General features: G+C 42.2%; 1 protein-coding gene across 12 annotated transcripts in view; it reads left to right on the top strand.

Moving 5' to 3' along the window:
- ubr4 (ubiquitin protein ligase E3 component n-recognin 4) overlaps positions 1-22,824 on the top strand; it is a 39,633-nt gene that overhangs the window by 2,031 nt on the left and 14,778 nt on the right. The window contains exons 5-66 of one of the 12 annotated variants that reach the window (XM_058084297.1): positions 78-214; positions 314-413; positions 909-1,050; positions 1,565-1,689; positions 1,910-2,034; positions 2,152-2,211; positions 2,303-2,493; positions 2,781-2,880; positions 2,975-3,112; positions 3,242-3,359; positions 3,832-3,873; positions 5,579-5,766; positions 5,852-6,008; positions 6,086-6,171; positions 6,582-6,751; positions 6,820-7,099; positions 7,249-7,381; positions 7,496-7,575; positions 7,662-7,790; positions 8,318-8,500; positions 8,817-8,939; positions 9,011-9,240; positions 9,350-9,468; positions 9,546-9,643; positions 9,730-9,887; positions 10,008-10,214; positions 10,307-10,408; positions 10,493-10,593; positions 10,758-11,145; positions 11,242-11,305; positions 11,388-11,579; positions 12,798-12,868; positions 13,108-13,300; positions 13,850-14,083; positions 14,177-14,347; positions 14,712-14,894; positions 15,032-15,190; positions 15,308-15,460; positions 15,527-15,912; positions 15,999-16,173; positions 16,339-16,540; positions 16,680-16,843; positions 16,966-17,182; positions 17,341-17,557; positions 18,065-18,097; positions 18,315-18,378; positions 18,455-18,589; positions 18,680-18,854; positions 18,943-19,074; positions 19,151-19,272; positions 19,417-19,528; positions 19,620-19,750; positions 19,830-20,007; positions 20,131-20,235; positions 20,389-20,526; positions 20,620-20,788; positions 20,877-21,081; positions 21,495-21,608; positions 21,737-21,946; positions 22,119-22,268; positions 22,352-22,579; positions 22,652-22,730. In XM_058084297.1, coding sequence (XP_057940280.1) covers positions 78-214; positions 314-413; positions 909-1,050; positions 1,565-1,689; positions 1,910-2,034; positions 2,152-2,211; positions 2,303-2,493; positions 2,781-2,880; positions 2,975-3,112; positions 3,242-3,359; positions 3,832-3,873; positions 5,579-5,766; positions 5,852-6,008; positions 6,086-6,171; positions 6,582-6,751; positions 6,820-7,099; positions 7,249-7,381; positions 7,496-7,575; positions 7,662-7,790; positions 8,318-8,500; positions 8,817-8,939; positions 9,011-9,240; positions 9,350-9,468; positions 9,546-9,643; positions 9,730-9,887; positions 10,008-10,214; positions 10,307-10,408; positions 10,493-10,593; positions 10,758-11,145; positions 11,242-11,305; positions 11,388-11,579; positions 12,798-12,868; positions 13,108-13,300; positions 13,850-14,083; positions 14,177-14,347; positions 14,712-14,894; positions 15,032-15,190; positions 15,308-15,460; positions 15,527-15,912; positions 15,999-16,173; positions 16,339-16,540; positions 16,680-16,843; positions 16,966-17,182; positions 17,341-17,557; positions 18,065-18,097; positions 18,315-18,378; positions 18,455-18,589; positions 18,680-18,854; positions 18,943-19,074; positions 19,151-19,272; positions 19,417-19,528; positions 19,620-19,750; positions 19,830-20,007; positions 20,131-20,235; positions 20,389-20,526; positions 20,620-20,788; positions 20,877-21,081; positions 21,495-21,608; positions 21,737-21,946; positions 22,119-22,268; positions 22,352-22,579; positions 22,652-22,730 — 9,471 coding nt within the window. Of the gene's footprint in view, positions 1-77; positions 221-313; positions 414-908; positions 1,051-1,564; positions 1,690-1,909; positions 2,035-2,151; positions 2,212-2,302; positions 2,494-2,780; positions 2,881-2,974; positions 3,113-3,241; positions 3,360-3,831; positions 3,874-5,578; positions 5,767-5,851; positions 6,009-6,085; positions 6,172-6,581; positions 6,752-6,819; positions 7,100-7,248; positions 7,382-7,495; positions 7,576-7,661; positions 7,791-8,317; positions 8,501-8,816; positions 8,940-9,010; positions 9,241-9,349; positions 9,469-9,545; positions 9,644-9,729; positions 9,888-10,007; positions 10,215-10,306; positions 10,409-10,492; positions 10,594-10,757; positions 11,146-11,241; positions 11,306-11,387; positions 11,580-12,797; positions 12,869-13,107; positions 13,301-13,849; positions 14,084-14,176; positions 14,348-14,711; positions 14,895-15,031; positions 15,191-15,307; positions 15,461-15,526; positions 15,913-15,998; positions 16,174-16,338; positions 16,541-16,679; positions 16,844-16,965; positions 17,183-17,340; positions 17,558-18,064; positions 18,098-18,314; positions 18,379-18,454; positions 18,590-18,679; positions 18,855-18,942; positions 19,075-19,150; positions 19,273-19,416; positions 19,529-19,619; positions 19,751-19,829; positions 20,008-20,130; positions 20,236-20,388; positions 20,527-20,619; positions 20,789-20,876; positions 21,082-21,494; positions 21,609-21,736; positions 21,947-22,118; positions 22,269-22,351; positions 22,580-22,651; positions 22,731-22,824 lie in introns of all 12 variants that reach the window. The other 11 variants (XM_058084294.1, XM_058084301.1, XM_058084298.1 and 8 more) reach the window with 11 other exon arrangements.

Below are 22,824 nucleotides of genomic sequence, written 5' to 3'. Positions count from 1 at the left end.
GCTGGGACTTTCGAAGAAGGTCATTATAATCCAATGGAACAACGTGGAACTCATGATATTGTGCTCTTATGAAATAGTGGAAGATCAGAAGGAGGTACCCAGTGCTGTGAACCCAGAGCTGCGACATAAAGAAGTACAGATGAACTTCTTTAATCAGCTGACTTCAGTTTTTAACCCTGACCTTACCACCATATTGGCCTCACCTTCACTACAGGTGCCGGTAACGCTTGCATATTTCTATCCCACATGATATTGTATTATCACTTATCGCCATGCATTTCTTGTGCTAATTCTGATGTCCTTGTCTTTATAGACTGAGAGCAATTGTGAGGAGCAGACCTCTGATCAAGCGGTTCAAGCCAAAATGAAGAATGCTTTTGTTTCTCAGAATGTGTCAAGCTTACAAGAACTGGGTGGGTTTTGATCTCAATGTTTAGGAAGCAACAAACGAATAATAAAACTTGGGCCGTACAATAATTATCGAGCTGATATGAGGGAATTGTGACATCATACCGATAAATTGGGTAACATTAACACTATTCTACGGTTCATCTGACCTCTGTGGCGTCACACCGGCTGCACGGAGCATCTGTCCGTATATAGTATACTTTGCTGGGCGACAGCAGATGGCTCCCACCTTTCTTTTATACTTTGGGTCTCGTCTCCTATTAGTCGTGACTTCATGATATTTGATGAGGAAAAATCTCCATGTATGCTTGGTCAATTCCAAATTTGTTCACGTCCATCTTACACCCCGGTGTGCACAAACTACAGTTTAATCTAAATTAAAAACAACTGTACCGTATTGGTCTAGAAAAGCAGAATTTTTTTGAAAACTATTTATTTCGCGCATCTCTAAATGAAACCTACAAATTATTAATTTGTGCAATACAATGTTTTCTTTTCAGGTGGGTCTGAGAAGTTGCTGCGAGTGTGTCTCAATCTGCCCTATTTCCTACGTTACATTAACCGTTTCCAAGATGCCGTGTCGGCAAACTCGTTCTTCATCATGCCCGCCACTGTTGCTGATGCCACGGCTGTCCGCAATGGGTAGGTTGCATTTGTGCGTAATTTTAACATTTACACTCTTAAGGGGGACCTATAATGCTTTTTCTACTTTTCTGACCTATAAATGTAGTTAGAATGTTTTATTCTCGCGTTAAACATGCCAAAGTTTCAGATAATGAGATTTGTGCATTTGGAAGTGAGCCCTGAAAGAAGTCTGGGATGGCTCAAAAGGTGTGGTAAGACTGCCCCTCCCGGATGTCACAGAGGCACAGACTTCCTTATGTGTGACCAATCATAGCCAAGTGGGCATGCTTGGAGGCAGGCCATGGATGGAATTTTATTAAAACCGTTTTGCCAAAAAGCACAAATCAAAGGAAATACAGCTGGTGCAGATTCTGTAAAAAGGTTTTCTGTGCAGGTTATTGTGTAGCTGCTCTATAGGAGACCATAGCTCAATACAAAGGATGGAAAAATCAACACAATATGTCCCCTTTAAGTTCTTTTCAGTTTCCTGATGTAAAGTGACTCCTATGTTCTAACTTCCCCCCCTACATAGATTTCATTCACTGGTGATCGACGTAACCATGGCTTTGGACACTCTCTCTCTTCCTGTCCTGGAGCCATTGACACCGGGCAGACTACTAGATATGACTGTCCTGGCTTTGAGCTGTCTCTATGCTGGTAGGTTGATCATTCACATGATGAATGGTGACAGCGCTGGCTTTCTGCATATAGTAGAAATGTCACAAAGCACTGCAGTATAACAAGATACAGGGCAAATATCACTTGTTTCTGCTCTCGTTCAGGGCAGTTTTATTAGCACACAGTGCATATTGATTCCTTCCTCTCAACAATGCATGTACGTGCAAAGATATGAAGGAAAACAAATGTGTGTGTTCAGGTGTCAGTGTGGCCACCTGCATGGCCATTCTACAGGTAGGAAGCGGCTTGCAGCTTCGCTCTGCCTCCACCGGAACGAAAGAGGAGGACTATGAAAATGATGCCGCAACAATAGTGCAGAAATGTGTGAGTTTTATTACTACAATATTCAAGTGTTTTCTTGTACTGAATGTCTGGAAAATAACTGTATATTTTGACTCAGATTCATGTGTTTTGAGTACAAAAATGTCTTATTTGCTATAGTTGGAGATCTATGAAATGATTGGGCAAGCCATCAGCAATTCTCGCAGAGCTGGAGGGGAGGTGAGAGCCCTGCTGTAATTTTGACAGTGCCACATTAATAAAGATTTCACGTTTTACTAATTAATTGATGTTGATGTTTTGTTTTCTGTAGCATTATCAGAACTTCCAGCTGCTTGGAGCATGGTGCCTTTTAAACAGTCTGTACCTGATTCTGAACCTGAGCCCCACAGCCTTGGCAGACAAGGGCAAAGAGAAGGATCCCTTGGCTGCTTTACGTGTTCGTGATATTACCGTACGCAGCAAGGATGGTGCGGGGTCGCCTAAATTGGGTCCTGGCAAAGGGTAAATAAGGACTAGATATGATTTAGTGTTTAGATCAGCGATTCTCAACTGGTGTGGAGCAGTGTTCAGTGGTTACATAACATTTAATAGTTAATACTTTTAATTTGTTGAAGAAATAATGTATTTTAGAGGTTTATGTAAAAAAACAAAAGGTTGAGTAGCAACTTGCCATTGAAGGGTGATGTTGGGTCCCTGAGCCAGTTGAGAACCACTGGTCTAGACAAAGATTACATGAAAATGAGGGAAAATAAGACTGATGAGATGTTTTTGTTGTGTTTTTTTTAAAGACACCAAGGTTTTGGAGTTTTGTCAGTAATCTTGGCCAACCACGCCATCAAGCTTTTAACATCGCTCTTCCAGGACTTACAAGTTGAGGCTTTGCATAGAGTAAGTCAAAAAAGTCACTTTCATCTCAATGCATGTTGCTTTTGTCATGAATATTTAATGTGAACTCCAACCCATTTTCATCATTCACCTATAGGGTTGGGCGAGTGATGGACCACCAGCTGAGCTCAACATCATGGCACAGAGTACTTCCATCCAGAGGGTCCAAAGACTTATTGACTCTGTACCACTGACCAGCCTGCTCTTCACCCTCCTCTCCACTGCCTATAGGAAGGTATTGTCACCGATGGCTGCAATTCCAATGCCTGCCAAAGAGACAGACAATGGGGATAAAAAAAAATGAAGTGTTGAGCTGGCTGTTTATCCCTGAAACATGACATGCATGTCTTTGGGCTTTCATTAGGCTTGTGTCCTTCAGCGTCAGAGAAAAGGCTCAGTCAGCAGTGATGCCAGTGCGTCCACTGATTCCAACACCTATTATGAGGATGACTTCAGCAGCACCGAGGAGGACAGCAGCCAAGGTAGGGAATTGGTTGTGACAAAACAGTAAGCCTCAGTACAACTGACACATCCTGCATATCATGTTTCAGGTTTGTAACACAACAGAAGATGATACCTTTGGCTATACAGTAAACCATACAGTATGGCTTGTGCACCTTTGGCAATAACTTTTTACGTTGTATAACAATAGTTATGGTAACATTTAAAGTAAAAGGTATCTGTATGCAGATCCTATAGAAAATGGACATGGGTGTTTAGGTTGCATTAAAAATGGGAAGCGCTATAAGGTTTTACAGACAGTACCTCAAAGGCTAGTCCACAACACAGATATTACCCAAGCACAAACAGCAACGCTAGTGTCAGTAGGGCAGTCACGCTCATAAAAGCAGTAGTGAATAGGACAAACACGTCATTAACAAAAATGTCATTAACATTTTTGTCCAGTCATCCTACAGTATATGATAGCTCAGTTGACAGTGTCTACTATCTCAGCAGAGAGAAGACAGGAGAAGACATGTGCAGCTTGTGTCTCAGGTCAGCAGTTTTCTGTCCTCAGGTTAAAGACTTGGTGTACACTTCACTGTCCTCACTCATTTTGTTATTGTATGTCTCACTATGTAGGCTATGAGCTACAGCCAAATTAGCTAAGAAAAGAGCCACAGAGGAAGGAACTTTGGCAAAATGTCCGTTCTATGCGAGGTGTCTTTTTCTGATTGGCTTAACTTAAGTAATATTTTTTGTCAAAGAGGTTCATCTGTGGTTCCATGTGCTTTAAAGGATAATACCAGTGGTGTTATTATGTGGGTCCTCTATACAGAGTTTCATTTCTTTACTACATATATCCTCACTCAGTGCTGAATGGGAAAAGTACAATACTAGTACTTTTCTACCTCTGACTGTTAGGAAACTACTGGTAATGCATTTAAGGTAAGTTATATTGCTTAAAGAAACTATTTTTGTGACACAATCCTGCTTAAATATATTGCTTATTTTCTTTTGTAAGCAAAAGAAAAACATGTAGTAATATTACCCAATTATGTCTTCACTCTCTGGTGATTATATATATTTTTTACATGCCTTGTATTATGGGTCATACATGTCTAAAATGTTGATTGCAAATATAGAACCCACTTCCAATCAGTGGTATTATTCTTGAATATGATCAATTCAAGGTGTGCTTGTACTGTGCGCTTAGGCATACTATGTTGCGTCTCGCTGTCACCTGACAATATATAGTTTTTCTATGTTGCATGCAAATATGAATATTTTAACTGAGTCTTAACAGGAGCTAGTGACTACGTATTAAAACATGTCAGTAATTTATCTGTGGACATATCATCTACTGTGCTGAGAAACACTGATTGGCAGAGCACATTTTCCACACTTTTGGACCAATCATAATCCAGTCAGGGGGACTAAATATTAGAAACAGGGGTCCATAGAATAGATACATGGGATACACCGAGTCAGTCGCCACTTCATGTGGTGTAGCGATTGTCTGACAGTTTTCTCGGTAAATTCTAACAGCCGAACATTGATTTGTGCGGATTTGTGCATGTTACTGATGCATGAAAATAGGATTGGCATTGTTTGCAACACTTTCTGCGTAGTAATGCTTGTTCTTTTAATTTTAGTGGAATTAGCTTTTTTTTAGAACACATTTTATCATACTGGAAGTGGGCATCAATAGTATTTGTGTCATTTTACACAGATTGTGTTACATTGTCTCAAGCGGGTACGCCATGTTCTCATGCATGTTTTCATATTAATACCTGTTAACTAATAGCGGCATAGCGACACCCAAGCATGTGGATTCATATGGTTATCTTGGCTTTTTGTAACATTGTCACTTTACAGCGCCATAGACACAGTGCTACTGCTACTTGCTGTATTATCAACATTGCATCAGTGTATCAGTCCCTGTGAACTTTGTGGATGTAACATTAAGGCCTATATTGTTCATAAATTAAGAAAGAAAATATTTCATCAAATTAATTAATGTTGAAGGCAAATACTTTCTGAATGCTAATATTGTAATATTTCTCTTTAAGTGATGTTCACTGACAGAAAGCCAGTGTACAGTATGTTGAATTGTGTTAAAATTTCTTGTCAGGTATTGTATTGTAGGTGTAAAAAAAAAAGGGGGGGGGGTTAATTGATGACTCCACCAGCACAGCCATAAGCACCATCTCACATCTCATCATAAAATGGTCATAGATGCATGTGTGTTCCGTTGCAGATGACGACAGTGAGCCCATCCTGGGACTTTGGTTTGAAGAGACTATTTCACCTACCAAAGACAAAGTAGCCCCTCCCCCACCTCCACCACCCCCACCCCTGGAGACCTCTCCCAGACTGAAGAGCCCCAGCAAGCAGAATCCAAGCGAAAATGGCAACATTTTGGCGGGTCGTAAAGATCCAGAGCTTGTAAGTCTATATTATTGCCATTTAGCATTTTAAAGTCACCCATCACGTATAAGTTTATCCTATTCATTGTCAATCGCTCCTGTAGTTCCTCAGTTTGGCCTCCAGTATATTGAACTTCATTACCACCTCCATGCTGAAGTCCAGGAACAACTTCATCCGCAACTACTTGAGTGTGTCTCTGACAGAGCAGCACATGGCAACGTTGGCCAGCATCATCAAAGATGTGGACAAAGATGTGAAAGGTATACCACATATACAATGGAAATACATACATTGTTGGTCTGGAATTCAAGATTGAATATATGTCTTTTAATCGTAGCGTCCTCGGATGAAGCATTTTCATTAGCGCTGTATCACTTCAACCACACCTTGGTGACATCAGACCTGCCATCCCCAGCCCTGCAGGTAAGAGGAATTAAATTCTGCAATTTCTGTACACATTATATTGCTGCTTTGCACTTGTGCTAACACGGCTACAGAGACACTACTGTGAGTGCAGCATGGTTGCACTGAAGATTGAACATTACATTAACTTTTTCTATATTTAAAGATAATATACTACTTTTTTCAGCAGCTACTGCTCTATAAAATTCTTTATATTTTAATAAAACTTTGCACACTTATTTGGCTCTGACTTTTGTCTTTCTGGAAAAAATTTGGGGATGCATATCATGTATCGATATTCAGCCTAAATAAATCAAGATATAAGTTTTGGTCCATATCACTCAGCCCTTGAATTTACACACAAATTCAACTTTATTACTCACATTACTCTAGATATATGAACTGATACCACTTACTCTTGTCTGTTTTAGAATACCCTTCTTCAACAACTAGGTGTTGCACCCTTCTCTGAAGGCCCGTGGCCTTTATACGTTCACCCTCAGTCGCTTTCAGTCCTCTCCAGACTTCTCCTCATATGGCAGCACAAAGCCAGCGTACAAGGAGAGCCAGATGTGCCAGAGTGTATGAAAGTCTGGGAAAGGTACTGTGACTGTACACAGACTAAACTATTTGCAGTCTTGTTTATTTTCACTTTTGTTTCTGCTGTAGGTTTTTGGGAACGTTGAAACAGCACACCATTCAGGGATCTGTTCAGGGAGAGGATGACCTTAATGTGGAGCACCTGCAACTCATGCTACTGCTCTTCCACAATTTGTCAGAGCGTGGCCAGTGGACCGTGCTCACCTTGGTCACCCAGGCCATCACTGAAGTGGCACAGAGCAGAGACAGCCAGCTGAAGGCTGTGCCCCTCAACCTGGCTCGCCTGCTCTTGGTTTTTGACTACCTGCTGCGCCACTACTCCAAGGCGCCACTCTACCTTTTTGAACAGGTACATCCTGAATAGCTGATTTATGTTTTTTTCCCTTCGTCTTCATCCCAGGACCATTTAACATGATCATTCCTTAACAGTACCTGCTTATTTAAATGTGTATGCCTGAAAAGGAAATAAGATATTTAGCTTCTCAATATTATTTGTAGGTGCAGTACAACCTCCTCACACCACCATCAACTGGCCCAAGTTCCCTGCAGGATGGTAGCAAACGCAGCAGTCTCCCGCTTTACTACGGGCTTAGGGAGGTGGAGGAAAACTGGGCCAAGCATTGCTCAGCCAGTGAGTGGAAATGTTTCACTCACAAGCTAAATTCTCCAAGAGGGATGGACCACTTCAAACTTGATGATGTTGGCACATAACAGATCAAGCAATATGTTTATGTCCCTTTCCTAGGTTCAAATGCTCAGCCCAAATTCTACTGCGTTTTGTCCCCTGAGGCATCCGAAGATGACATCAGCAGACTAGACAGCAAGGTCAGACATCATTCCTTTCTAATATGTATTTGTTTTAGGTGATGTAAATAAAAAAAATCACTGTGCATAATTTTCCCCCTTATTAGGTATTTCCAAAGCTGTTCAACGGAGTGGTGAAATACGATGAACTTTATGCTAGGCTAATCTCACTGCTGGCAGCTGGCTCTCAGTTTGATACAGCAAGAAGGCAGGAGAGCAAACCCATCACTCCTATGGTGAGACTGCAGACACACAGCAACACAATAGGTGGATCAAAACAGACAATACACTACCAACGTATAATGCGGAATATTAACCAACTACAATGTGAGCTTTAATGATCGAGCCTTTTTTACAAAAACTGTACAGCAAAACACTCTGAGAAACAGGAAGTACTCCCAGCGAGGCTACATGATATCGATAGTCTCTGTTAAAAAATACTTAAATGTTAAAATAAAAAAAAAACACTTGAATAAAACATGCACACACGATAAATCGATATATCCACTATCGTGACAGGCCTAGTACTAACATTTCAGTTTGTTTTTACGTTGACAGGCCTAGTACTAACATTTCAGTTTGTTTTTACGTTGTGCCTTGTTGCTTTATTTTTCCCATTTTTGCTGTATTTTGTTTGGTTTAATTTTTTTCCACAATGTGCCCGAGGCCAATCGATAACAAGGTCACACTTTGGTCACCTGAGCGTTAAATACACGTGTCAGTGGTATCCGATGTGGTATGAATAAACACAACCGTGTTGCAGGAGGCCTGTTCCCTTCAGTACTTCTTCCTAGTGTTGTGGAGGATCCTGGGGGCTTTACCACCTTCGAAAGCCTACATGGAGCAGCTCAAGTCTGGATGTGGGGATCCCAGTGAGAGTGACATCCTGCACACTCTACGATGGTCCTCACGTCTCCGAGTAGCCACTTATGTGAATTGGATCAAGGTTTGTTGAAGTATTATTTAGAGCACTGTTAAAGGGGGACATATTATCTTTTTCTATTTTTCTGACCCATAAATTTAGTCAGAATATTGTATTGAAATATTGAAATACAGCTGGAATAGGTGCAGATTCTGGAAAATCTAAAAAGTTTTCTGTGTGGGTTATTGTGTGTAGCTGCTGTATAGGAGACCACAACTCAATACAAAGGGTCAAAAAATGAGCATAATAGGCCCCTTTTAATTATTAAAGATTTATATCTGGCAGTGGAAATGATTCTTGTCCTTATATTGTCCTTTTTTGCCCATGTCATCTGTGGTAGGAACACCTGGTGAAGCAGGGAATGAAAGCAGACCAAGCAGCCACTTTGGTTGAAATGACTGTAGCTAAGTGCAGCAAAGTTAAATATGATGTGGAGCTGGCAGAGGAGTACATTGCCAGACAGGTAATAATCATCATGAATGAACAGTACGGTCTAAACCAGTTATTGATGGAGCCCTCCTTCTACTGTTGTAGATTTCTACCTTCTCCGGTGTAGACCCGAATGCCGTCGTTCCACTCGATCAGCTGCCCTCACTACAAGCGATCTACACACTAGATGCAGTCATCTCTAAAGTGCAGGTGTCCCTGGATGAGCACTTGTCAAAGGTTGCCATTGAAGCAGACGCTCACAAGTCGTCGGAGATCACAAAGAACTTGATGTCTGCCACGCTACAGCTTGCAGATGTCTACACAGCCTTTACAAGGTGACCTTTGTCTTTTGGGTTCACATTAAGAACCACATTTTTGGTACATTTTTTGGCACAAAGTTTGGTAAACTGGGCTAGCCCCGTATTAAAGGCTGAATTGTTTCAGGTCTTATCTACTAATGAACATCCCGGAGGAGGGAGAAAATAAGCTGACAGATGCCAAGCTCCAAGGTTATGCTGCTGTGCTGTCCATTGGCTCCACTCGCTGCAAGGCCAACCTGCTGGGTATGTATCTGTACCATTAATTAGTGTTTAACAGAATGTTTAACAGTAAATTAACACTTAAAAATGAACACTTACAGGGCAGAATATTATGCACAACTTGCCTCCAGCTGTTCAAGCAATATGTGAGACATGGAACAGCATCCATACCAATGAGTTCCCCAACATCGGTTCTTGGGTATGTGATCAGATCAGAAACAGTAGGCCATTGACTAGCATATCAGCAATCATATGGTATTTATTGTGGTTTGTTTTCCATCAAAGCGAAATGCATTTGCCAACGATACCATTCCATCGGAGAGTTACATCAGTGCCATCCAAGCCGCACACCTGGGAACTCTGAGCTGCCAGTCTTTGCCTCTGGCATCCTCTCTGAAACACATCCTGTTGTCCTTGGTTCGTCTCATTGGCGATCTTATTGTGTAAGTGCTTGAATATTCAGCAAGAAATGTGATGTGTAAATGTATTATTATATGTGATATATTAATGTCGTTAATGTTAATGAATGATTCCCTTTGTTTATTTTGACGTTCGTCTTTCAGCACAGAAGAGCTCAATCCTTCTCAAATTGTGCAAACACTGCTGCCCCTTCTACTGGAGAGCAGCACCGAGAGTGTGGCAGAAATCAGCACGACATCACTGGAGCGTATCCTTGGTCCATCCGAGTCAGATGGCTTCCTTGGCCGCATCTATGAACGTTTGGTCACCGGGTGTTATAACATCATTGCAAATCACTCAGACCCCAACAGGTAATTGATATCATATATTCAAAAATTCTGAATTACGTTTGTTTAGTATGTGTTAGTTTCAGCAATATTTTCTTGACTTGTCATGATTCCAGCGGTTTGGATGAGTCCGTCCTTGAGGAATGCCTTCAGTACCTTGAAAAACAGCTGGAGAGCATTCAGGTTCGCAAGGCCATGGAAGAGTTCTTTTCCTTCAGGTATCGTCTCAACTGATGACACAGGATTATTTGAATGCAGATGGAGATGCAGAATACAACTTCCTCACTATGTTCTCTTTGCAGTGGTGAGCTTGTCCAAATTATGATGGCAACAGCCAACAAAAACCTGTCAGCAAAATTCTGCAACAGGGTGCTGAAATTCTTCACAAAACTTTTCCAGCTAAGTAAGTCTGCTGTTGTCAGCTTGTAGATTTATAGTATATTTTTGCTTGGAAAGCACAAGGTTGAATAGTAAATCTTAAAGTACTTGGTCTGTGTACAAAGCTGTTAATCTATATTATTGTCACGTTGGAGTCAATGAACTTTCTTGGTAATGCTTTTCCCCCAGCGGAGAAGAGCCCAAACCCCAGTCTGCTCTGTCTTTGCGGCTCCTTGGCACAGCTTGCTTGTGTGGAACCCTCTCTTTTGCAATCCTGGCTGACGCGCATGACAGCCACCCTACCCAAGGACACAGAACAGCTGGAAATAGTGCAAGAAAATCGACAGCTTCTGCAGCTCCTCACCACCCATATAGTGCGGGACAACAGCCAGGTGGGGGAAGGAGTATGCACGGTCCTCCTCAGCACACTAATCCCCATGGCAACTGACATGCTGGCCAGCGGGGATGGAACAGGATTCCCTGAGCTAATGGTCATCATGGCCACTCTAGCTAGCGCAGGGCAAGGTGCAGGCCACCTGCAACTGCATAGGGCAGTTATTGACTGGCTCGCCAGATGGTAAGCTATCACTGATAATGACTGATGCTCGCATTATTTTTGTGAAATGGTGGGAAGTACATGAATTAAAGTGTTCCCAATTTGTTTCTGCTACAGCAAAAAGTATTTAACTCAAAAGAATGTTGTGGAAAAAGTGAGCACAAACATGTCCCAGGGAAAGGTATGTTTTTGTAGTTACCTGTTCATTATGTCAAGGATTATTATGCCAAATGTAAGTAATGATTTTGACGACTTGATTCCAGCATGCCAGCATGTTGGAATGCTCCTGTCACATCATCTCCTATCTGGCGGATGTGATGAATGCCCTGAGGCTAAGCAATGGTCAAGGTGGCTCAACATTGCTCATGGATGGAGAAGAGAAGGCCATGGAGGTGGACTCAGATTGGGTGGAAGAACTCGCTGTAGAAGATGATGATTCCCAGGCAGAGGATTCTGTGAGAGCCCATTTGTTTGTACCTACCCCTCTAAAAGGGGTCTTATTTAGTCAACACTCTGAAAAAATAAGTTAATCATGGGATTCACATTACAGTTTTAGGACATGTTTTCTTAAGATCTAGTAAGTAATGCAAGTGAGTTGAAAGAGCAGCAGAATTGTTTTTATGTAATATGCTACTTACGTTCATACAAAAAATGTTAAAGTGGACCTATTATGCTTTTTTTTTTACTTTTCTGACCCATAAATGTAGTTAGAATGTTGTGTTATCGTGTTAAACCATGCCAAAGTTTCAGATAATGAGGTTTGCGGATTTGGAAGTGAGCTCTGAAAGAAGTTTGGGATGGCTCTGAATGCTCAGTTCACTGTGATGTCACAGTAAGCCTTAGCTCAGAGCACAGAGCAACAACTTCCAGGTTTGTTCATGTTTAAGGGAAAGCTAACGTGCCTAAAGAGGCAAGCGTCAGGCAGAAGTGGTTGGAGTTTCACCAGGTGAAGAGAAAAATATGGAACTGTTTTGTGAGCATGGGCGAAGCTGGACTATCTGCCAAACTGTTGCTACAGTCTGCTGCCTTTCCAATGTTACTTGGTCATTTAAAGAGTCAGAAGCGCTAGCTGTTTATTTTTGTGTTAGTCAGCGATTGTCCATGTAGCATTATAGAGTGCATACAGGGAGCATCATGCCCGCGGCATGCAAAATACAAGCTCACTGATGACTGGAGTTTCTAGTAGCCTTTTTCTGCCACGGTCGGTGGGGTAGTCCCACAAATACATGTAATGACTACATTTTGCCACATTTCGACTACCTATGTTGTGTGAAGATTGTCTGTCTGCACGGACCTACATTACCACTCAGTTAATACACAGTAAGTCAGGGGTCTCCTAACCACTTTTCAAGTAGCTCTCCAAAGGGTTTATTACATTTTTTTATGATTTTTTACATTATCAACTCATTAGTTATCAAGTCTGGAAGTCCTCGGGAGTGGGACCAATCACAGTAGAGTGAGCGTGCCCGGAGGCATGCCATGGGTGGAATAAATTAAAACAGACTGTTTAGGAAATCCAGCTGGACAATCTAGAAAGTGCATGTTATCGTGTGTAACTGCTCTATAGGAGTCCACAGCTCAATACAAAGTGCTGAAAATGAGCATAATAGGTCCTCTTTAAGTTGATGCACATGTTTTTGCAAAATGTATAACACCATTTCATTCACTGACAGGATGAAGACTCTCTTTGCAACAAACTCTGCACCTTCACCATTACTCAAAAAGAGTTCATGAACCAGCACTGGTAAAGACATTTTATTAGATATTTATTATTTTATATTTACATTTGTTTAATTTTTTGTTATTTAAAAGACAATGACTAAAAAAGGGATGAGATGATAAACAATTTGACTACTTTTTATGGAACAGTAACAGCCATGCATTATTAATTTCTTCTAGTTTGCCTAAAACGTGGAAATAGCAGTGACATTGTCAGTACTAAACAGGTGCATTATGCATCATCTTGCCCATTTCATTCTATAGGTACCACTGTCACACATGTAAAATGGTGGATGGGGTAGGTGTGTGCACTGTGTGCGCCAAGGTCTGTCATAAAGACCATGAGATCTCCTATGCCAAATATGGCTCTTTCTTCTGTGACTGCGGTGCCAAAGAGGATGGCAGCTGCCAGGTGAGACCGAATACCTCAGGTCATCATGGGAAGAGAACAACAGCGGTAACTTTGGCTTGCAAGTCATTCCCCCATTAACTTCCATCCAGTCATTTCATTTGTTCAGGGCTATGTAGCTAGAACACACATTCCCAGTAAATGAAAACAATCATGTTACATTGCTTAGCTGATTTACTGAACAGGCCAGTTTTCATAGTGAAGCCTAATTGATTGTTTTGTTTGCATGCAATGAGCAAACCATCAACCACATGTTATGTTATTGTGGCCATATTGCTTTAATGATACTGGTTTTGCTTACCTTGTAATCAATATTGCTGATGTTTTACTTTAATGTGTCAGTATACTGTTCTTGCATGCAGTAACATACTTTTAGCACAGTAATTGTTGTGCTAATGCTTTCTGTCTTGTGTGACTTAAAGGCAGTGACACTTTCAATTCTTTTACTAAGCTATACCTGTTTAAAATTTCCTAATTGTAAACAGCCAATGCTCTGAAGCTAGAAACTGTTTGACTTCTCATATTCTATATCACATGCATGTCAGCGTCTGATTTTTTTGCTTTCTCCTGGTTTATATTGTGTTATGTTGTCAACAGGCCTTAGTGAAACGCAGCCCAAGCAGTGGCATGGGTTCCACTCTCAAGGAATCCTCTGCGTTCCAGAGCGAGCTGCGCATGCCCGAGAGTGCTGGCCGTCACCAGAATGCATCACCCTCTGATAAAGGCAAGGTCACCATCTGTGATGGCAAACCTGGCGATGAGGACAGACCCAAGAAAAGCACTGTGTGCAAGAGTATTGAAGGCTGCCAGGAGGAACTGCTCTCCCAAGTGGTGAGGAAAATATTGAGCTTACTCCTTCACACAGTTAGTACTTGCACATTTTTTTTCTCACCGTGTCACTGTTTTTCTGAACTTCTTAAACAGAATGCATCGTCTACTGCAGCCGTCATACTGGAGATGCTCATGTATCTAATGGAAGCCATTCAGACCAACTTCCAGCAGGCATCAGCAGTAGGAAGCAGCAGCCGGGCACAGCAAGCCCTCAATGAACTTCACACTCAAGACAAAAGTGTGGAGATGACAGATCAGTTAATGGTAGGGTCATCTTTATTGGTTGCATATCTTAACAGGGCTGTACGCTTAGCTTTTTCACTAGAAGCACAGGTGCTCCTAAAAAAAAAATAAAAAAAATTTGGGAGCAATTTCAAATTTCTTGGATAACATTTTTTTTTTATTATTAAAGGAGACCTATTATGCTTTTTCCACTTTTCTGACCTATAAATGTATTATTCTTTTGTTAAACAATGACAATGTTTTCCGATAATGAGGTTTGTGCATTTGGAAGTGAGCCCTGAAAGAAGTTTGGTAATTTCTAGGGGCATATGCGAGTGAATTAGTCCCTGATTAGAATTTAAGATGCAGGGCCTCTCTTGACTTCACTGTTACACTTTCTTGTCAGGTACCCACTCTTGGCTCTCAGGAAGGGGCTTTTGAGAACGTGAGGATGAACTACAGTGGCGATCAAGGACAAACAATACGCCAGCTCATTAGTGCTCATGTACTGAGGCGTGTTGCCATGTGTGTCTTGTCATCTCCTCATGGCCGCCGCCAACACCTTGCAGTCAGCCATGAAAAGGGAAAGGTAAGCATCACAAACTATGACACTGACATTTTGCTTCCCTACAACTTTTTGGGGTAAATATTTGTCATACGACTTTGTCAATCAACAAATTTTTTTCTTGCAAGAACAATTCACGACCCAGTTTGTCTCCCTTCCAGATAACGGTTCTGCAGCTGTCCACCCTCCTAAAGCAAGCCGATTCGAGCAAGAGGAAGTTGACTTTAACGCGTCTGGCTTCTGCTCCTGTCCCCTTCACTGTCCTCAGTCTCACGGGCAACCCTTGCAATGAAGATTACCTGGCTGTGTGCGGCCTCAAGGTACATTCTTCTTCTTACACATGATTGGTATTTTCTTTATATTTTAGTTAAAGGCTAAAGAACCAAACTTAACCCGATTTTTGTATTTATATGTTTTTGGGTTTCCCTTTTTTGCAGGATTGCCATGTGCTTACGTTCAGCAGCACAGGCTCCGTTTCAGACCATCTGGTGCTGCACCCCCAACTTGCTACAGGCAACTTCATCATCAAGGCCATTTGGTTGCCAGGCTCACAAACGGAGCTGGCAATCATCACTGCTGACTTTGTTAAGGTATGAGTTAGAACAAGTGCATTTACTGAACTGTTTTCTTCACTGTCATCTGTCTCTCTTGAACAGATTTACGACTTATCCGTGGATGCACTGAGTCCCATGTACTATTTCCTCCTGCCAAGTTCTAAGATCCGGGATGCTACATTCCTTTTCAATGAGGAAGGAAAGAACATCATTGTTATCATGTCTTCAGCTGGTTACATGTACACCCAAGTCATGGATGAATCCAGCAGTGCTCAACATGGTCCTTTCTACGTCACTAACGTGTTAGAAATAAACCATGAAGACCTGAAGGATAGCAATGGTCAGGTTGCTGGAGGTGGGGTCTCTGTCTATTACTCCCATGTGCTCCAGATGCTTTTCTTCAGCTACAGCCAAGGAAAGTCTTTTGCTGCCACAGTGAGTCGAAGTACCACTGATGTACAGCGACTATTCCCCATCAATATCAAGAGGTAAGGCTTTTTCTCCACATATCCCAATTATGTTTTTTTTAATAGCTGGGAGAATGGCATTGACATCCTTTTCCTGCCTCTTTCAGCTCCAATGGCAGCAGCAGTAAAATGTCACCAGCACTTTGCCAGTGGTCTGAGGTCATGAACCACCCAGGGCTGGTGTGCTGTGTGCAGCAGACAACGGGCATACCACTGGTTATTATGGTTAAGCCTGACACCTTTCTCATTCAGGAAATTAAAACTTTACCAGCCAAAGCTAAGGTAAAGTTGTTAAGTCGGCCAATAGGAAAATATAAAATAAAACAGCAACATTACTATATCATGTGCTATTTTGCATATTGTTATGAATCATTTCTCTTGTCTCTATTGCCATGTAATTGCTCCATACATTATTTCCTAATGCATGATGGTTTCCTCTCCATGCAGATTCAAGACATGGTAGCAATTCGACATACTGCCAGTAATGAGCAACAGCGCACGACCATGATCCTTCTGTGTGAGGACGGAAGCCTGCGAATATACATGGCCAATGTAGACAACACCTCCCACTGGCTCCAACCCTCACTGCAGCCTAGCTGTGGCATCAATATCATGAAGCCTGTCCGCAAGCGCAAAGCCGCTGCTACTGGTGAGTTTGATGCACGCTCATAATATAGGAGCAAACCACCATTATAAAAGGGCTGATACATTCTGGTTACCGACAACCATGCCTTGATGGATGAACTAAACTAAACTTAATTGAATTTAAATGTCACATATGTCTTTAGCAACCCGAACATCCAGTCAGGTGACATTCCCAGTTGACTTTTTCGAACACAACCAGCAGCTGACGGAGGTGGAGTTTGGTGGCAATGATTTGCTGCAGGTCTACAATGGACAGCAGATCAAACACAGACTCAACTCCACTGGGATGTATGTGGCGAACACCAAGGTAGGCTCTCTTATTGTTTATCATACCATATCCACATTAGTTTTCTTCTTTATTTACAATGTGCACACAAACAGGAAATACACAACATTACATCTCTTTACAATTGTGTGCTTTGCGTCTAGCCTGGGGGATTCACCGTGGAAGCGGTCAACAACAACAGCTCAATGGTGATGACAGGCATGCGGGTGCAAGTGGGCACTCAGGCCATTGAAAGGGCTCCCTCCTATGTGGAGGTCTTTGGCCGTACAATGCAGATAAATCTGACGAGGGCACGCTGGTTTGACTTCCCCTTCACCAGAGAGGAGGCGCTCCAGGCTGACAAGAAGCTGTCAATATTCAGTAAGTGCAAGATTCTACATGGTGTATTTTGTGCAAATGTAGCCATTGTTGAAACAGTGATCCCCATTTTTTAACCTTGTTGAACAAGGATACAATATGAGTGTTTTATTTTGCACTAAACCTTTCCTGTATTTCCAACTTCCTTTTTTCCATGCAAGTTGGAGCATCCGTTGACCCAGCTGGAGTCACCATGCTGGATTCGATCAAGGTTTATGGAAAAACAAAAGAGCAGTTTGGTTGGCCTGAGGATCCACCAGAGGACTTCTCCTCAGCCTCGGTTAACAACGTTTGCAGTCCCAACCTCAACCAGGGCAACGGCTCTTCTGATGCCGACATTGCTACCCCAACCACCACCAGTGGCACGGTGTTGGAGAGGTACGACTTTCCACTTTTTCTTCTGCAAGTCATGGTATTGATGGGACTATTGCCATATCAAGCCTCTAAATACACTTAATATAATAATACACATAACATGAATAACATAACATGAAGAAGCAGTTGCAGTACTCATCATGAAATGTTGTAAATTATAAAGGGGACGTCAACGAAAATGAGCATAATGGGTCCTCTTTAAGTCATGCCACGGCTTTGATCTAATAGTATTTCACTGCTATTCCTCTCTGCTAATATTTGTATATACAATATATACTCAATGCGTACATTATTCGTTTATTTTTCCTAACCTTTTTAGCTGCAGTTGTTTTAAATTAACGGTGGTCGGGTCGTATTTGGAGTCATTGGTGCATGGCTACAGCAAATTCATCTTTCTTGCATGTGTCTCATTTGTGTTTTAGCAGAGTCATTTAATTTAACTTGTTTCTTTCTGTGATCCTCACACTTTTTTGTTCTTTTGTCTTTTGCTCCCAAATATTCAATAAAAAGTTGTGAAACTGAGTCCTTATCGACCCTGGACCGGTTAGTAACTGCCCTTTCTCTGCTCTTTTTGTATGGTTTTGTGCATGTAAGCCTGTTTGTGTGTCCATGCCTGAGACATGCACCATCTTTTTGTTTTTCCTGACAACATTCTTGTATTCAATTTTGCAGTTAAGTTTGACTTGTGCACTTGCTCCTTGGTTACTTTAGGTTACATCAAAGATAGTCCTGGCTTTGACGCTCACTCTCTATATTGCAGGTTGGTGGTCAGTGCTCTTGAAGCTCTGGAAAGTTGCTTTGCTGTTGGTTCCTCCAATGAAAAGGTGATCCTCAATAAAAACATTACTGTACATTTGCTATGACTTTTATGAATGAATATTAATCTGTAATGTAATATAGGAGAAGAACAAGGCTGCTGCACTGGAACTGGCCACCCTGCTCCTGTCCATGCCAACTCCAGCAGGGGTGCAGCAGCAGACTAAGGGGCTTCTTGCCAGCTTGCACACCAGTCGCACCGCCTACCACAACCACAAGGTAAACCAAAAACGTACTGTATATGATAGAATTATGCCTGTAAGTAAAGAAGAAAGAAGTTTAGAGAAACTTTTTTTGTCCCCTCTCCAGGACCAGTCCCTGCTGAGCAATGCAGTGCAATGTCTGTACAGCTGCAGTCGTGAGGGTAAAGAACTTGACCCTGATGTCTTCCAGAGGCTTGTGATCACCGCTCGCTCTATTGCAATCATGAGGCCCAACAACTTGGTGCATTTTACAGAATCAAAGTTACTTCACCATGATTCCGGTAAGAGGTTTATATATAGATAACGCTCTAAATTGTTTTTTTTTTTTAATGCATCATGGATTTTTTTTTTTTGGTCTGATAAATGCAGACTTGACAGATGATGGCCACAAACAGGTGGAAGGTGAAAGCCACAATTTTATCACACAACTGATGAATAACTTTTGGAAGCTACATTCCCTGAAACCCAAGAATGCCTTTCTCGCTCCCGCTTGCCTGCCTGGTATGTGCAAGCACTCGTGTTTTATTGTGGTATATAAAAACAACATCCCCAATGCAGATGTTGGTATTTTTCTCAGGATTAACTCATGTGGAGGCAACTGTAAATGCCCTGGTGGACATTATACATGCATACTGCACTTGTGAGCTCGATTACATCAACGTGGCCTCCAAAATCTACATGCAAATGTTACTCTGCCCTGTAAGTAAATGTGTGTGTGTGTGTATATTATTCTATGCAGTCAATATTAGTTATTAGTATTTCTGATTTAATTATAGCAAAATTGATTATTTTTTATGATATTCATCCAGTTAAGTAATAATACAAATGGATTTTTTTTTTCAGGACACAGCAGTGAGCTTTGCTTGTAAGCAGGCATTGATCAGAGTTCTTCGGCCGAGAAACAAGCGGCGCCATGTAACCCTTCCGTCTCCCCCACGATCTAACACTCCAATCGGTACGTTTTCACAGGCCTCACACAATGACTGCACACACAGGAATAAAAGGTTTCAGTTCCTTTAGACTTAGTGGCTTTATTTGTTTATCAGGAGACAAGGATGATGACGATGACGATGACGCAGAAGACAAAATGCAGTCATCAGTGCTCAATGGAATCGAGGAGGTTAGACCGGATAGTCAGGAGCAGAATGAAGTGGACCATGGTGACTTTGAAATGGTGGTGAGCATAAATGGGCTAAAAAGTGACCGTCTTCATATAGCTCACAAATGAGTTATATCCATGGTTATTTGTGCTGTAGTCTGAGTCCATGGTCCTGGAGACGCCGGAGAATGTGAACAACGGAAATCCATCTCCCCTGGAAGCATTGCTGGCTGGAGCGGAGGGTTTTCCCCCCATGCTGGACATCCCACCTGATGCAGATGATGAAACTATGGTTGAACTAGCCATCGCTCTCAGCCTACAGCAGGATCAGCAAGGTCAGTTTAAAAATAATAATAACATGAATCAATGTTTCCCATAGGTCTGCTTTTTAATTGTTAAATCGTTAAACCATCATGTGCGTATGTTGTTCATGAGTATTTTGTGTGCAATATTGTCAGGGAGTAGCAGCAGTGCCCTTGGCCTTCAAAGCCTTGGCCTGTCGGGTCAAGCCCCAAGCTCCTCGTCACTGGATGCTGGAACTCTATCAGACACCACTGCATCAGGTAATTAGGCCACAAAGAAAATGTTGATTGGGGGCCTTTCACTTTTGACAAAGTCCCCTTTAAACACGTATTTCACTGCAATGGTGTAACTTAATGTGCCCTGGACATGTGACTGCATTGTATTTATTATTACAGCTATTGTTATGATTTCAGCCCCGGCATCTGATGATGAGGGCAGTACAGCTGCTACCGATGGCTCAACACTGCGGACCTCCCCAGCTGAGCACGGTGGCAGTGTGGGCTCAGAGAGTGGAGGTTCTGCTATTGACTCTGTTGCAGGGGAGCACAGTGGTGAGTGGGTGCAGGACAAACCACAGACACCCGATAACAAGATTAAATACTGTTTTATTCACCTATAAACTGTGCCGACTCTTCTTGTCACAGTGTCAGGACGCAGTAGTGCATATGGGGACACAACAGTAGAAGGCCATCCTGCAGGTCCAGGCAGTGTAAGCTCTAGCACTGGAGCCATCAGCACCACCACAGCCCACCAGGAAGGTGAAGGCTCAGAGGGAGAAGGAGAGACGGAAGGAGACATCCACACAAGCAACAGGTCAAAACTGAAGGCTCTGGTTTAAGCTGGTCAACTTGTTGGCAAAGGAGAAATGACATTTTTACTCGAATTTTGTATTTGTGATTAGACTTCACATGGTTCGTCTGATGCTACTAGAGCGTCTGCTACAGAACCTTTCCCAGCTCCACAGTGTCAGTGGAGTTCAAGCCATCCCTTACATGCAAGTGATCCTCATGCTGACTTCTGATCTTGACGGGGAGGACGAAAAGGATAAAGGTGCCTTGGATGACCTGCTTGCACAGCTTATTGCTGAGCTCGGCATGCACAAGAAGGTAACCACTTGGGCTGGGATTCTCAGGGTACCACATGATACGATTTCATGATACATAGCTCACGATAACTCGATATAATAATATCTCAATTTGATGATGAGTTGAAACCAAAAAGTCATAGTTTATATTTTGCAGCATAATTTAATTTTTATTAAGTACAAACAGCAATGGTACATTGGTGGTACAACCGGAGCAGGGGCTTGGTTTGTTTTTGCCAGCAGTAGGTTGAGCCTGTTGGCCTCCTCCAAGGCCACCCTTGGTCACCAATTCTGTAACAGCATTCATATGCTGTAATTAAAAATAAAGCGTATCTGAAACAGCGAATCCGATAAAGGTGAAACGCGAGCGAACACTATTTTGTCACACTTCTAGTAGCCATAGTCTCATTTGATATGTTCTTGTACTGTTTGCAGGATGTTGCAAGAAGGAACGATCGCTGCCCAATAAATGAGGTACACCTGGTCATCATGAGACTGCTCAGCGTCTTCATGTCTCGGACAAAATCTGGCTCCAAATCTTCTTCTGAGGTACAAAAACTTTGAAGGATGTATGACTTTTATGTTAATGTAGTACTTATTCATCATTGTTCTTGTAGCTCATACTTTGTGTGTACTCATTGTGCCTCTCTCTCTCTCTCTCTCTCTCTCTCTCTCAGTCATCCTCGCTGATTTCCAACGCAACTGCAACAGCCTTGCTCAGCCTGGGGGCCATTGAATACTGTCTCCATGTGCTTAAGTCCCTGTTGGAATTCTGGAAGAGCCAGCAGGGCGAAGAAGAACCTGTGACTACCAGCCAGCTCCTTCGCCCACACACAGCCTCCTCTCCCCCAGACATGAGCCCATTTTTCCTGCGACAATATGTCAAGGTATGCTATACGTATATCCTGGGTTCCCAAAGTGGGGTACGCCAATTGCAACAGGACAGTGGCTCCCAAAGTTTTCAGTCGCATAACCCTTCAGACATCTGACTGGAAGCCATGTACGCCCTACCTAATAGAAAATGTTGATGTGAACTAACTGCATTTCTCCTGCCATTAGGGACATGCTGCTGATGTGTTTGAAGCCTACTCGCAGCTACTTACTGAAATGGTGCTACGGCTACCATATCAGATCAAAAAGATTGCTGACACCAATCCACGGATTCCACCTCCAGTATTTGACCATTCCTGGTTCTACTATCTCTCTGAAGTAAGCCTTTGCAATGCTAGTATTGTTATGTGTAGTATTTTGGAAGAATACCTATAATACACCTATTCTCTTTTCTCTTTCAGTATCTGATGATCCAACAGACACCGTTTGTCAGGAGGCAGGTCAGAAAACTGTTGCTGTTTATCTGCGGCTCCAAGGAAAAGTATCGTCAGTTGCGGGATCTCCACACCCTGGACTCCCATGTGCGCAGCATCAAAAAACTTTTGGAGGAGCAAGGCATCTTTCTCCGAGCTGGCATTGTTACAGCTTCTTCTGGCTCAGCTCTGCAGTATGACACGCTCATCAACCTGGTGAGTTTGATTTTGTATAACATTAAAAAAAAATGAAAGTTGTTCATCTTCACTTTTTTTCTGTCAATGCAGATGGAACACCTGAAAGCTTGCGCTGAAATCGCCACGCAGAGGACAGTCAACTGGCAAAAGTTTTGCATGAAAGATGACTGTAAGTCTGAACACTTTTTGAGAAGCACTGCACCAAAGCAAAACACACACATACACACTAGCATACTCCACTAAACGAAGCTAACCCAGCTAGC

This window comes from Doryrhamphus excisus, chromosome 10 (genome assembly GCF_030265055.1).
Source record: "Doryrhamphus excisus isolate RoL2022-K1 chromosome 10, RoL_Dexc_1.0, whole genome shotgun sequence".
In the NCBI taxonomy this organism is placed as follows: Eukaryota; Metazoa; Chordata; class Actinopteri; order Syngnathiformes; family Syngnathidae; genus Doryrhamphus; species Doryrhamphus excisus.
The sequence above is the reverse complement of the archived record's forward strand: the minus strand, read 5'-3'. Positions and strand labels throughout refer to the sequence as shown.